At 44.6% G+C, this 13,907-nt stretch overlaps 1 protein-coding gene and 1 pseudogene across 3 annotated transcripts in view; both read left to right on the top strand.

The window, feature by feature from the left end:
* Positions 1-4,133: 4,133 nt before the first annotated feature.
* LOC309623323 (PR domain zinc finger protein 14-like) lies at positions 4,134-5,463 on the top strand (annotated as a pseudogene). Its single transcript has one exon. The product of its transcript is annotated as a PR domain zinc finger protein 14-like (transcript).
* A 6,243-nt stretch (positions 5,464-11,706) lies between these two features.
* EFNA5 (ephrin A5) overlaps positions 11,707-13,907 on the top strand; it is a 277,269-nt gene continuing 275,068 nt past the window's right edge. Inside the window, exon 1 of one of the 2 annotated variants that reach the window (XM_082380119.1) lies at positions 11,707-13,614. In XM_082380119.1, coding sequence (XP_082236245.1) covers positions 13,490-13,614 — 125 coding nt within the window. In that variant the 5' untranslated portion in view covers positions 11,707-13,489. The remainder of the gene's footprint in view (positions 13,615-13,907) is intronic. The other variant, XM_082380117.1, reaches the window with a different exon arrangement.

Below are 13,907 nucleotides of genomic sequence, written 5' to 3'. Positions count from 1 at the left end.
CAGGTATTATGCTGAGACTCTTGGGTGGAGATGTTTACAATTTGGATTTGCCTGTCACGCTGACCAGGCACCCTTTCCTGGGACTACTACTTCAGGAATTAGAACTGAATTTGCCTCAGTTCCTTTCATTTTCTTTGCTCCATAGTTGACTGGCTCCCTTTGAGGTTGCCGCCTTCCTTCTTTAGAAACGGAGAGACCCTCCTTTAGGTCTGTCTCTAGGTTGCAAGTACTTCCTCAAGGCTGTTTTTGTACATCTCTGCTGGGGTTCATTGTGCGGAACTTCTCTGGTTAAACTTTCTGAGGGAAATCCTTCATTTCCAAGTCTTTGAGAGGCACTTAACTGTCCCTCCCTCTCATCCCCACTGCCTTTTGTATAGCCCTGAGATCTGGTTCCTCACAGAAAACACAAGGGAAAACACAGTGTAAAGTACTAGTACACTATTTTCCTTCCCTCACTGAATATATATTAATAGAGTGTCTACTGTGTGCTGTGTACAGTGCTAAGCTCTAGAGAGGTGATGGGGAGCAACTGAACTAGAAGGGGACACGGAGGAAATGCCACACAAGTATACAGTTTCAATCAGGGGACCAGTGTGGATAGTATGAAGGGAACTCGGTGCCATGTGGCTAGAGGAGTCCTGCTCTATTCATGGAGTCAGAAGAGACTTCCCCTAGAAAATGGCATCTGAGCTGAGACTTGAAGGATGAATATGAGTCAAACAGGTGGGACTCTAAATGTTTCCGGCAGAGGGGGCACCTGGAGACAGGGAGATGCATGGCTTCTTTGAGGACATGAGAGGAAGTCATTGTGGCTGGAGTTAGTGAGTGTGGGGAGGGTCCTGTAAGATGAGGTCAGAGAGGAAGGCAAGGATCAGCTCATGCAGGGGTTGGTGGCCATGTTAAGAATTTTATCTTTATTTTGACAGGTATGGGAAGCCATTAACTGGTAGAGTGTGACGGTTCCCTCTGGAACAGATCACTCCAGCTGCAGAATGCAGTAAATATCGGATGGAGGTAAGAGTGGGTGGCTGAGATTGGTTCGGAGGCAACTTGATATAGAAATGAGAAATCGAGAAACGAAGCATTACATCCCTTGACAGAATAGTGAGTCCACTGCTTTATCAAGTCTGTTACCGAGAAATTCTCATTTGGGAACTGATGGGGGTCTTTATCCTGATCCACAAAGAAAATATAATTGGAGCTATGAATATGAATGTGATTGTTAAAGATCATGTCAGTAAAGAAAGAAAAGACGGCTAAAGAAAAACACCTATATTTAAGGGCTGGACATTCATACCACAAATATGTATTGTGTTCACTATGTGCCTGGCACCGGGCTGTGAGTCATAGTCAAGCAGGCAGAAGGAACTAGTTGGAGACAAAAGAAGAGAACTCTGAACATGTGGAGTAACAAACATCAAAGAGGAAGAAGGTCTCAAGAAGAAAGGGTGGCCAGTGGTTCAGTTGCTGCAGAGGAAGAAAGTGAGATGAATGCTGACAAGACAACTTTGAGTCTGGATTAGACTCCACCCTAGGTGGCACAGATTAGAAACTCAGGCTAGTAAATAGACTTAGGGGGATTACATATAAGGAACTTGACAAAACTTACTCCCATTTTAGAACTCTAAATTATAGGCAGAGAAGACTTGATATATAACATTTCACTTTATATCTCACTTCCTTGAAACCCATCTATTCCACCTATGGAAAGAGGGCTGTACATCCCCAGTCCTGCCATGGCTGTCAGCCAAGAGCAGAGGTGTTGTAATTTGAGGCTGACAGCAAGATGACCCTTACAGGGTCACTACAGTTTCTGTCTTGTGCCAGATCCTCCTGCTGAAAGATGCAGGTGTCATGACGTTAAATCAATGTAGCGAGTGATGTGGAGATTTGAGATGAAGCTAAACATAGCTTCCTTTGATTTTACCTTTTCATTTTTTCTGGCTGGACACCACTTTAGAAGAAGAATCACCTCTGGATAAATCATCTCTTCAGGCTTGCTATTCTAACCAAATGACATTATGCTAAGAGGATCAGAAGGGCCTGAATGTTAATTGTGTTCATTTAGGGTTCCATGTAAAGTTTTTATTGAAGAAAAAAGACTCCCTATGAAATTTATGAAGTAGCAGAAACAAACACTCCTATGAGAAATATTCAGAAAACGATGTCACCAATTACAGATTTAGTTACTTATTTATTTTAAAGTTTCAGTTTTTTTTTTTAAGTAAATAAATTTATTTATTTATTTTTGGCTGCTTTGGGTCTTCGTTGCTGCGTGCGGGCATTCTCTAGTTGTGGCGAGCAGGGGCTACTCTTCGTTGTGGTGCGCGGGCTTCTCATTGCCGTGGCTTCTCTTGTTGTGGAGCACGGGATCTAGGCACACAGACTTCAGTAGTTGTGGCTCGCGGGCTCTAGAGCACAGGCTCAGTAGTTGTGGCACACGGGCTTAGTTGCTCCGTGGCATGTGGGATCTCCCCAGACCAGGGCTTGAACCCGTGTCCCCTGCATTGGCAGGCGGATTCTTAACCCCTGCGCCACCAGGGAAGTTCCCCAAGTACAGATTTAGCACCAAGTAACTCAGTAATGGAAATCAAAGTTATGAAAGAATAACATTAATTTGAGGTGAATAATATCCAAAATTTTACTTCTGATAATTTAAGAAATGGATGAATCTGTTGTCTATTGCTGTATAACAAATCACCCCAAAATTTAGTTGTTCAAAACAAGGACCATTTATTGAGGACAGGATTCTTTGGGTGGGCAGTTTAGGCTGGGCTCAGCTGTGAAGCTCTTCTAGTCTCAGCTGGAAATTTCTCATGCATCTGCTGGTCGCTGCCAGTCAGCTGGTTAGCTCTGCATCTGGGGATTGCCTGGGACAATGGGGGTGAATGAGCTACGTGTCTCTCATCAACCAGAAGGCTAGCTTCAGCTTGTCCATATGGCCATTGGGCAGGGTTCCTAGAGAGAGAGTGGAAACTTGAATGCCTCTTGAGGTGTGGCTCAGAATTAGCTCAACAGCCTTTCAGCCAAAGGATGTCCAAGGTCAGCTCAGATTCAAGGGGTGAAAAAATAGACTCTCTACTGATGCGAGGGGCTAACTGCAAAGTTAAACTGTACGGGAGAAAACATTTTGGCCATTTTGCTATCTATCACAGATTCTGCGTCATTTTTATCCTATTTGAGTCACTTATTGGTAGATAAAATGTATAATATTTGAGCAATACTTTTGGAAGGGGAAATGTCTTTATTTTTAGCTTTGATGGCAGTTTCAAACTAGGACCTCCCTCACAGCAACCAGTTAGGATGAGATTTTATTAACAGAATATTTTTTACTTCATTCTTGTTTCTGTAACTATAAAGAAAATCCTCATGTTTTCAGTTGTTGTTAGTCTAGGTGTGTGTGACATAACCAATCACAGACAAAGCAGGACTTCTTAGTGGCAAGGAACACTACCTAGCTGCTGGCCTGGAAATCCTTTATAAAGAGTTCAGAATTGCCACTGGGAAAAGGGCATTTACTTGACAAATGGTGCTATTTCCATTTTTGTCTGCCCAATTTTATATTTCCTCTTATTAAAATGGCAAATTCAGGCCCCAGAATAAATTGAACCAATGAAATACATAACTGGAAGATACGCATTTCACCACTTCACTCTGTAATATGTAGACATCTTATGATGCAAGGACATTTCATGGAAAGGGAGTTTTAAAATTACTTTGTATGCATATAGAGAAAACAAAACTTTTTGATGTCTTGGCTCAAACTGAATAGGATCTCACTTAATAGCCCATGTAGTACTTTAAGATGATTTATTATTATGCTAATATTGTAATGTAATATTTATTAAGCATTGGAAGTGTGCAGAATACTAGCTAGTCCGCATAAAAGATCCTGATGGATTTCAAGGAAAAGGGCTAAGAAAATCACTTTCCTAATCCATAGGAACGGAGGGTAATTCAGAATCTAGATGAACCAATAAATTCTATTTAATTTAGTATACATCATATGCCCCCCAAAAGGTAGACTAATGGAAAATGAGAGTGATAATCTCTGATTAAAAGGTAATCATTTTAACGGCGCATTTTCCTTCCAGACTTGAGTTTAGAAAGAGTCATTTCAGTAAAATATTTCTCATTTTAAGTTTTGGAGTGCTCGGCTGCTGCGCTCTCAAAGAGAGCGCTCTGACGATGGCCCCAAACTCGTGAACCAAGAGGGGAAGGCATCTCACCATTACCACTTCACCCAGGAAGACCTGCACTTAGTTCTATATGGGGTCATCCCCAGCCCTCAGAACTCCGCCCGCCTGCACCACGTGATTTCAGGCCTCCTGGTCCCCACAGACAGCTCTGGGTCTGATTCTCTTCCTCAGACTCTGGATAACGACTCCCTTCAGCTACCAGAAGGTCTCTGCCTCGGGCAGACGAAATTCGGTGAAGTGGCACATTTTGGTGTGTTCTTCAGTAGCCCTGTCATAAACAAAGGAGTCAGGGTCGGGCCCTTTCAGGGTAAAGTGGTCAACACCAGCTAAGTCAGGATGTACGGGGGTAATTCCCTGATGTGAGACATCTTTGAAGATGGTCATTTGAGCCACTTTATTGATGGAAAAGGAGGTGCAGGGAATTGGATGTCCTATGTCAACTGGGCTCGTTTCCCCATGGAGCAGAACCTAGTTGCCGTACAATGTCAAGGGCAGATCTTTTATGAAAGCTGCAAGGAGATCTACCAGAACCCAGAGCTCCTTGTGTGGTATGGAGATTGCTATGAGAAGTTTTTGGACATTCCCGTGAGCCTGCAGGTCATAAAGCAGCGGAACCAGGCATCTGGGCCCTCGGAAGAGTCTGCAGAAGGGTACAGGTGTGAAAGATGTGGAAAAGTATTTACCTACAAATATTACAGAGACAAGCATCTCAAGTACACCCCGTGTGTGGACAAGGGTGACAGGAAATTTCCCTGTTCTTTATGCAAACGATCCTTTGAGAAGTGAGAACGGCTCCGGATCCATATCCTTCACGTTCATGAGAAGCATCAGCCTCACAAGTGTTCTACGTGTGGGAAATGTTCCTCTCAATCTTCCAACCTAAACAAACACATGAGAGTCCACTCTGGAGCCAGACTTTAGCACTGGGTGTATTGTACAAAGAAGTTCACTGCCTCTAGTATACTCCGCACACATATCAGGAAGTACCCCGGGGAGAAGCCCTTCAAATGCAAGTACTGTGCCAAATCTTTTGCGTCCCTTGCTGCCCACGACAGCCATGTCCGACGCTTACACAAGGAGGATGGCGGCCATTCCTGTTACATCTGTGGAAAATCCTTCCCGGATCAAGAAGCCTTCTACTCCCACATGAAGTTTCATGAAGACTGCTAGCCCTCAGAGAGTTTGTGGACAGTGCCTCTGTATTTCTGTCTTGATGTTTCTTGTTTGTAGGTGTATATTACAAACAAATGATAGTTAGATTGAGATGAGAAACAGAATAATGGAATGGACCAATTAGTAGAATTTACCAGATTTCTTGACTGTGGTTTTAACAGCTTTCACAGAAACATCTTTCACAATTTCTAACAAGAATGGAGTTTTGTTGAATTCACCTAGAAATAATGAAAGCTGGATGTTAATAGTGCTTAAAGGTCTGGAAACTCAACATCAACCCTGAAAGGGACTGTATTCAGGGAGTAGAGTCTTTGATTTCGCGATTAAAAAAAAAAGGAGGCTTTTTCTCTACTATTTGCCCCTGGCCTGCAATTGTAATATGTCTGTGGCCATCCCCTGTTATACTTCTTAACAGAATAAATTCTTTAAAAATCAAAAAAAAAAAAAAGTTTTGGCCAATAATCCTCTCCATTATTATCTGATGTTCTAAAATCACAAGTTACAGTGGTTTCTATAGAGACCAGCTTTATAACTATTATTCCAAAATGAAATACCTTTAAAAAATTATACCCTAACTGTAACTTTATGACATCACAATAAAATTTACAATGTTGGCATAAGGTATTTGGAAGTCTCAGACTAGAGTTATAAATCTGCAGTAAGAGGACAATTTTCCTAAAAAATAAATAATATACTTTGAAAGACCATCTCTACCATGGCCAAGAAAAATGGGAAAAAATTTGAGACAATTATTTAGACGACTACAAAAAAAAAAAAAAATCCACACTCCACAATATCCCCTGAGACTTTTATGTAAAAAATATGCACATAATTTGAGGAAAGAGTTTCTCAGTTTGCCATAATTCTATTTTGCTTAGCCAGTTTAGATCTGGGGAGAAAAAGTAAAGCCAATGCTAAAAAGGGGCTTAGAAACAGCATTTCCTATTTCATGAAATCATGCTCACTGACTAAGGGTTATATCCTCTGCTCGTCTTTAAATAGAATTCTCACGGAAGTTGATGAAAATCTTGGGTGAACATTGATTGAAAAATAAGTTCTTTCTCTGTCTGTATATATGCTCATAAATATGCTACATGTGTATATATGTGTATGTACATAACGGCATCAATTAAATTTTTAAAAAAGATGTTCTAGCCTTGGGGGGGTCTATAAACAAGTAAAAAATACAAAAGCACACAAACTTACATGCTTTTTGGATGATGGTAGATGTAGCTGGTGGGAGAAAAGTATCCTAATTATTAGTTTGTATATATTTGAGAAAAAAAGTACAGGTTAACTTTATTTCTGAAAAGGCTACAAATATTCTTTTTATTTAAATAAAGGTATGCTGTAGATATCTATGTTGCCATTGTAATAAAACATAAATACAAATTTTTATTTATTATTTATTTATTTATTTTGTAATGTGCATTCATGGTAATCTGTATTCCTTTAAGCAAGGAGTGTAATGTTATTTAATAATTCACAAAGACCATTTTAGGATAGTATACTTAGTTGATTGATTAGATTTTTAAAATGCAGATAGATTTTATTTGGTGATTTTTATTTAAAAATTTGAAGAGGGAAAATACAGAGCAGTAAAAGTACATACATGTTCAAATAGTAAAAGACAAGACAAACATTTCTCATGGGAATAATATCACCTACCAATATCAGCTTTATGGTTGAATATTGGCCACATAGCTCTATGGTATATATACTGAAGTCTAGCTAATGAAAAGTGATGTGGAAATTGATTGAATCAACCAGTTCTTGTTTTCTTCTTTCGAAATTATATGTAAGCACATACACATTTGTAATACAAAGAAACATAACACATATTTACATATGTACCTAATTATTTGATTTAGCTGTTTATCAAAATGACTGCTCAAAATTCTGTATGTTTAAAAAGTTTACTATGTAGGTCTTATTTAAACTATATTTTGAAATGAGCAAAACAATACATAGGCAATTCATAAGTAAGAACTTCTAAAAATGCCTCTTTAAGGATATTTCAGCAACTTGTAAAACTGCTTCTACTTATGCACAGACTTCAAGAGAAGGCATGCTGGGAAACAAACTCCAGGAAGTGCCAGAAAATTAAAGAGAGAATGAGGAAAAGTGGAAAATTCATGATGGAATTTGAAGGTCACAGCTGAAGGTAAAGACATAGTACTCTATTTAGTAGAGGTTTTTTTTCCTCCCTCTTTTAGGCTGCACGCAGGAGAGGCAACTAGATCAGAAATAGAAAAGGAGCATTTCCTAAGGTCTGTAAGGAAAGAAAAGCTAGTGAAGAGTTATTCCTAAAGATTCTGAGAAAGCTGTTATAAAAGGGGGTAAAGAAGGGAGAAGCCTTCATTAAGTAACTTCAAATAGTCTGTGCACAGGATAGCTGGGTGACAGTTTGGTGATAGAACCTGGGTTCTTAGGCCTTTGGAATGAATTCTAAAGTTCTAGGAAGATAGATAGCAGGGTTAGCTTAAATACCATTATGTTAGTCACCTGTTAGAAAGTTCTTTTGTCTAATTATTATTTTTTAAATCTTTGCTCTTGGGTTTATTTCCTTTATTATTTCTTCTGGGTGTAACTGCTATATTAAACAAGAGTTGCTTAGTCTGTGGACTCTGGGGTTTGATACACCAGCTTGTTTCATTTATTTATCTGGACACTTGACTCAATAGATCTCCACTTCTATCTGGAGGCAGCTAATACAAAAAGGAAGTCCAGACTAGTCTAAAAAAAAGGAAGACTAATCCATATTTAAAAGTAAGCTTTGCCCTGCAACCACGTCTTGGAGATGGTATTCTGTTTTGTGCTATGTGAAAATTATTTTTATAGTATCACTTCATTTTAATAGAGAGGATCATGAAATTCAGTTCTTGGAAGTATCAACTTTCCTGCCTTGATGGTTAGCTGGGACATTTCTAAGTACAGAACTTACTTTTTTTTTTTTTTTTTTTCCTGAAATATTGAACTCATTAAGGTAAAAAGAAATTACCTAGATCAGTGATTCTCTATTCTCTATGCTAATTAGAATTCCCTGGAGAGCTTTTATAAATTACCGATCCAAAATCCCGGCCCCTAACCTAAAACAGGGAGTGGGGCCTTGGCATGTTCTTTTTTAAAAATCTCTCAAGGTGATTCTAACTCGTAGCCAAGGTTAGAACACCCACCTAGATAGTTCAAGGCCAAAAAATAATAAATAAACAAATAAATAGAAAGATAAATCCCTATCTGTATTTTAATTTGAAGCATTGCTTCAGTGTCATTTTTTCAGTGTCATTTGTTTTAAAACCACCAGTGCACTCGGTTACTGGTAGCTTTAAATCCAAATATATTTAGAATATAGCTAAGCCCTTTTACAGTCCATTTCCAACCAACTTTTCAGGTCTCAGCTCCCTACAACCCTGTTTCAATGTTGTTGAACTCAAAGTAATTGAACACTCCCTGCACCTTTATTCCTCCATGATTTAGCTTCTTGCTGTTTTCTCTCTGACATACTTGAACCTCCTTCTGAACTTGGCAAAACGCTACTTATCCTTTAAATGGCCAACTTTAGAGTCATTGCCTCTGTGACACTGGGCTAATCATAATTATTTTCTGTAATGCTGATTTGTATAAATTCAAATCACTTAAATATTTTCCTGAGGAGACAAAGCCACATTATCTAATGATACGTATATTTAATACCTCTCTTCAAACTTTATCTAAGTATGTATCTGTCATATTGCTGCTTAGTTACTCCAATATCAATAATTACTTAGGTATATAATCCCAGAAGGAGGCATTTGATTTAAGTTTATGAATTATTTCTCATAGACATTTGAATTATGTTCTGAACAGTTGCAAATTCCAATGCGTTTTATTCCAACTCCCTGAATCATTTTAAGGAAAACCATCATGTATGAATTTTTTTTTCTGCTTAAAATGAGACTATCCAGACTTTAGAACAAATTGGAAATATTTAAAATATCAGAACATCCATATTCTTTTGATATATTGATTTTTCACATTTGCTTACAGTATGTGTTTTAAATAGGAAATAAGTGGATATAATTTCTTTCTCTTTACTCCTTTTGGCTTTGATGCCACAGGAAGCCAGCTTGCTAACTCCCTGATACCTGATATTTCCCTGACTAAAAAGTCTCTCCGATGAGAATCAGCATTTTCTCCAAGATAGGAGTCGTGAATTCTCATCTTCCTAAAGATACACATGTCCCTTAAAAGGGTCCAGAATATTTCCTGCAAAACTGCCTCAGTCATACGAGCACCTATTAGAGCTACTATCAGAAAGACTGAGGGAAGAAATGCATCCTTCCCACAACAGAAAAAAAAAGTGCACCCTAAAGTAGACCAAGAACTTGAACATCAGCAAAACTGGGGGGCACTGGGCGGGGGAAATCAGATAACGCTTTAAGTGAAAATTTGATTTAAAAAATTAAAGCTTATCCTTCAGTTCTCTAGCTGAAGTTTTCCGACTTCTCACTGCTGGAATTTTGTGAAATATACAGATGGTAGAGAAGAATTTGTATTAATATTCTGAATTTACGTTTCTTAATTTAGGAAGGTGCTTGGTTTGTTAGGGTGGTCTGTAGTGCAATCTATAATTACACCGATTGCAACTTATATCTACTCACAAAACAGAAGAGTTACTTTTCTAGGACAATTTCAGGTCTCTGCAGATAGGGAAAATTTCTGTAATTGAGAAACTACTCAACTTCTAGGCAAGAGCCCGTGACATCCAGACAATCCCATGCCGATGTGGACTGTTCCTTTCCTCTCAAATCGGTATTGTTCATGACCCCAGATTCTCCATCAAACGCAATGCCGGCTGAACTATAGGCAATAGCCCCGCTGGGTGCGGACTGCAGGCCAACCACTGGAGGGCGTCTGGACGCTTCCAAACAGCTCCGAAGCGCCTGGAAATCTAGAGCTCGAGGACTGGAAAGCGCAGGAGGAAGAACGTGATCTTTGATTTTATTGGGCTAATAAGTAAAGGGAAGAACAGGCAGGTTTGGGAGCAAAAGTACGCTGTTTTCTTTCTTGGGATTAGCCCTTCTCGCCGAGGCAGCAAATTCCCTAGAGAGTTAGAGTAATACCACTCAGGCCCCAGCCCGCGGAGCCCCACGAGGGCGAGTCTCGAGAGTTTGTAGCCCCGCAGTGCCGGGCGCCTGGCTAGCTTCCCGGGCGCTGGAGGACACCGGCACACGTCCCGAGGCGCGAGGACCGCCTCGCTGTCAGGTGATCGCGCGACGGTGGCGGCCGAGGGCCCGAGGCACTGCAACCTGCTCTAGAAACCCGGGAACGCAAGGCGTTTTCCAACAATAAAGGAATTCCTTCCCTGACCTCCATTTCTTCCCCCACCGGGTTCGTTCAAAGCATTTATCCTTTGGGGAGTGGGCAGTGAACCAACTTCGGAGTTGAAATAGAAAAGGTGTACGGTATTTCGGGTGGGCTACCCTGCCGCATTCATTTCCTCCCTGCCGAAGATTCGCACTGAATTGTAATCACTTTACCCTGTGATTTTCTCGATCTAAAAAAAAAAATGTGTTTTCAAAGCATCACTTTAAAGAAAAGTCTTGCTTGCTGCTCATGAACCTTTAAATCCCTGGTAGTAAGAGGGGAGTTGAAAGGCACATGAGAGATGCTCAGGTTTTCAGATAGCCCGGCGCCCGGCAATGCGCCTTGTGAAGAACAGGGCAGAGATTTCCAAGAACACGTAGTCACTGTCGTTGCCTGCCAGCCGGCTGCTGGAACTGCGTGTCACTTGAGGGGCCCCGGAGACAGATTTCGGCTCTCCGGCTACAGGGTGGGAACCGGTTCCTTTGTAACTGAAAGACCCTACTCTCAGCTAAAAAGATGTCAAATCATGCCTCAGGCCAGACGGAATTCAGCATTCAAAGGGTTACGCGCGGCTGCCGGGTTCGGGCGTTGGAGAGGGCGCCTCAGCACTCCCAGTAATTCAATTAGTCAGGTTTCTGGAAGGTGGGGCCCGGGAGGGGGGTTAGGAGGCGTGGGGAAGGGAGGAGATTAGGAAAACGCCTCTTTCTCGTGGAGCAGACCAATCCGGTTGGAGTAAAGAGAGAGGAAAAAAAACCCGATCTGTAAGCAAACAGCAGGCCTTTCCCTGACTGGCTGCTCCAGCCACCCCCCACCCCTTCCCAAGTAAACTGCGAGGGAAAAAAAAAAAAAAAAAAAAAAAAAAGCAGCCCACATGACCCGGGCCGCGGCTGCAGCAGCGCTGGCTAGGCTCGGGCTGGCGGCTCCTCCCCCTCTCGGTCCCGAGCTCACACCGGCGCTCGCGCCGCCCGCCGACCCCGCGCCCTGCGATCCACGCCCACCCCCCCCACCCGCGCCGCCCACGTCCACGTTCACGCGCGCGGCCTCGCGCTCCGGTACGGCGGCTGCTGCTGGGTTGCCGCTGCTGTCGGCTTTACACGCAGGTCATTAACGAGGGGGCGTGCCCGAGGAAATTTTTCCCATAAAGCATTTTTTCTCTCTCTTTTTTTTTTCTCTTTTGCAAAACTGACTTTTACCCCTTTCCACTTCTCGCCAGTCGTTTCAATCCCTCCCGGGCTGCTCGTGCTGCTGCTGCTGCTGCACTCAAGTCTATTTTCCCGCCTGGTAAAGGTTTTGGGATTCTGTCGGTGGTTTTCACCTCTTGTTGCTGCTGTGCCCAAGGAGGGAAAGAGGAGCAGCTGCGGGAGGATCGGGAAGGTTTTCTGATGTAGTCATCGGGGAGGTGCCACACGCTCTCGTGCGCGCTCTCTTTTTTTTTCTCCTTTCGCATTTCAAACTGATTGATGCCTCTCTACAAGTTGCCGGGCTTGGGGTCGGACCAGTCGGAGTCGCAGGGACACTTCTGAGAGCTCACCCAGGGCTCTTGGCACCGCGTCTGGGGGCTCATTCTTGCTCCCGGAAGGCGATCGGAGACTGACATCAGCCCATCCAGGAGTTGGAGGGATTCATTTGAAAGTGATTGTTTCCCCTCCCGCTCTCCTGCTGAACAGTTGGATTGGCATCGTCCTGCAGGTTTCGGCATCCCAGCTCCGCCTGGCTGGCTGGTTCAGACCTCTGCTCTCCATTCACTCTGGTGCACCGACTCCCGGCCCAGAAAAGCACGCGCGAGAAATCCCCGAGACTCAGGCAGCGGCCGGGGTGTCTCCTCCCGCCACCGTCGCAGTCCGACTCCGACAGGGGACCTGCCGGAAGACGCGAAAAGCCAAACTTTTCTTTGAGGTTTGCGAGGCAAGACCGCTCCTCGCCCGCTTAGCTGCCGGTTAACCAGTTCCAGGACGCCGGCGGGGCTGGGTTTCTGGCTCCAGATCTCCACCCTTCTCGGCGCACCGCCCCGAACCCGTAGCACCTACGAGACTCCTCCGAGATTTCCAGGGGTTACCGGGTTAAAGCACAGAGGAGGCGGGGGAAGGGGGTCCTCAGACTCCCAGGACCACAGGCGGGAAGCCCCCCCCCCCCCATCCACACGGAGCCCTCTTCCTGCAGTTTCCTACAGGCCGCCAAAGTAACTTGGAGCAAAGCGGGGCGCAGTGCGAGGGCCCTGGGCGGCGGCGGAGCCGTGCGCAGCCCGCGGCGCCGACGCTGAGCCGGGCCCGGCGGGCCAGTGTATGTCTCCCCGCGGCCGTGGCGCGCAACTCCCGGTGACTGTGCAGCGTGCGCCGCCGCCTGCCCCAACCCGCGCTGCCGCCGCCCGGCCCGGCGCGCACCTCCTTCTCCCGGGGTGACCGGCCTGCCGCCGCCGCCCGAGACACAGCTTGGCACCCCTTCCCCCGCCCTCGCCGCCGCCACCACACACACACACGCACGCTTCTCTCCATCTTGTGATTCCTTTTTTTTCCTCCTGAGCCCTCCAGTGGGGGTGCGAGTTTGCCTTTACTCCCCCCACTCCTCCACCTTTTTTTCTCTCTCTCTCCTCCCCCTCCTCAGCTTGGTGTGCGCCTCTTCCTTTTCTCGCCCCTCTTCATTTTTATTTATTCATATTTATTTGGCTCCCGCTCTCCCGCTCTCTCTCGCCCCTTCTCCCTCCCTCCCTCCCTCCGGATCCCTGATCTCTCCCCGGAGTGGCGCGTCGGCGGCTCCGCCGCTGGCCAGGCGTGATGTTGCACGTGGAGATGTTGACGCTGCTGTTTCTTGTGCTCTGGATGTGTGTGTTCAGCCAGGACCCTGGCTCCAAGGCCGTCGCCGACCGCTACGCCGTCTACTGGAACAGCAGCAACCCCAGGTAAGGCAATGGGGGGCGGAGAGCCGGGGCTACCCGGGCCTCGGGGCCCTGCGGAAGGAGCGGCGGCGCCGTGGACCCGCGCGCATCGGCCGACAGCGGCGCGCACTCTCAGAGTCTGCGTCGCCCGGGCGCGGATGGCTTTCGAGGCGCCCGCGGGAAACGCTCACTTCGTGCCCCTCATTGTTGAGGTGCGGCAGGGAGCCTGAGTGCCCCTGGGCGTCCCCGGGGCTGCCCAGACGCGCTGCTTCTGCGAAGCCCGGGGAGACTCGGAAAAGGCGGGAGCCCGGGAGTCG

This window comes from Balaenoptera borealis (genome assembly GCF_965194805.1).
Source record: "Balaenoptera borealis genome assembly, chromosome: 2".
In the NCBI taxonomy this organism is placed as follows: Eukaryota; Metazoa; Chordata; class Mammalia; order Artiodactyla; family Balaenopteridae; genus Balaenoptera; species Balaenoptera borealis.
Note: the sequence above shows the minus strand (reverse complement) of the source record. Positions and strands in the feature narration are given on the sequence as shown.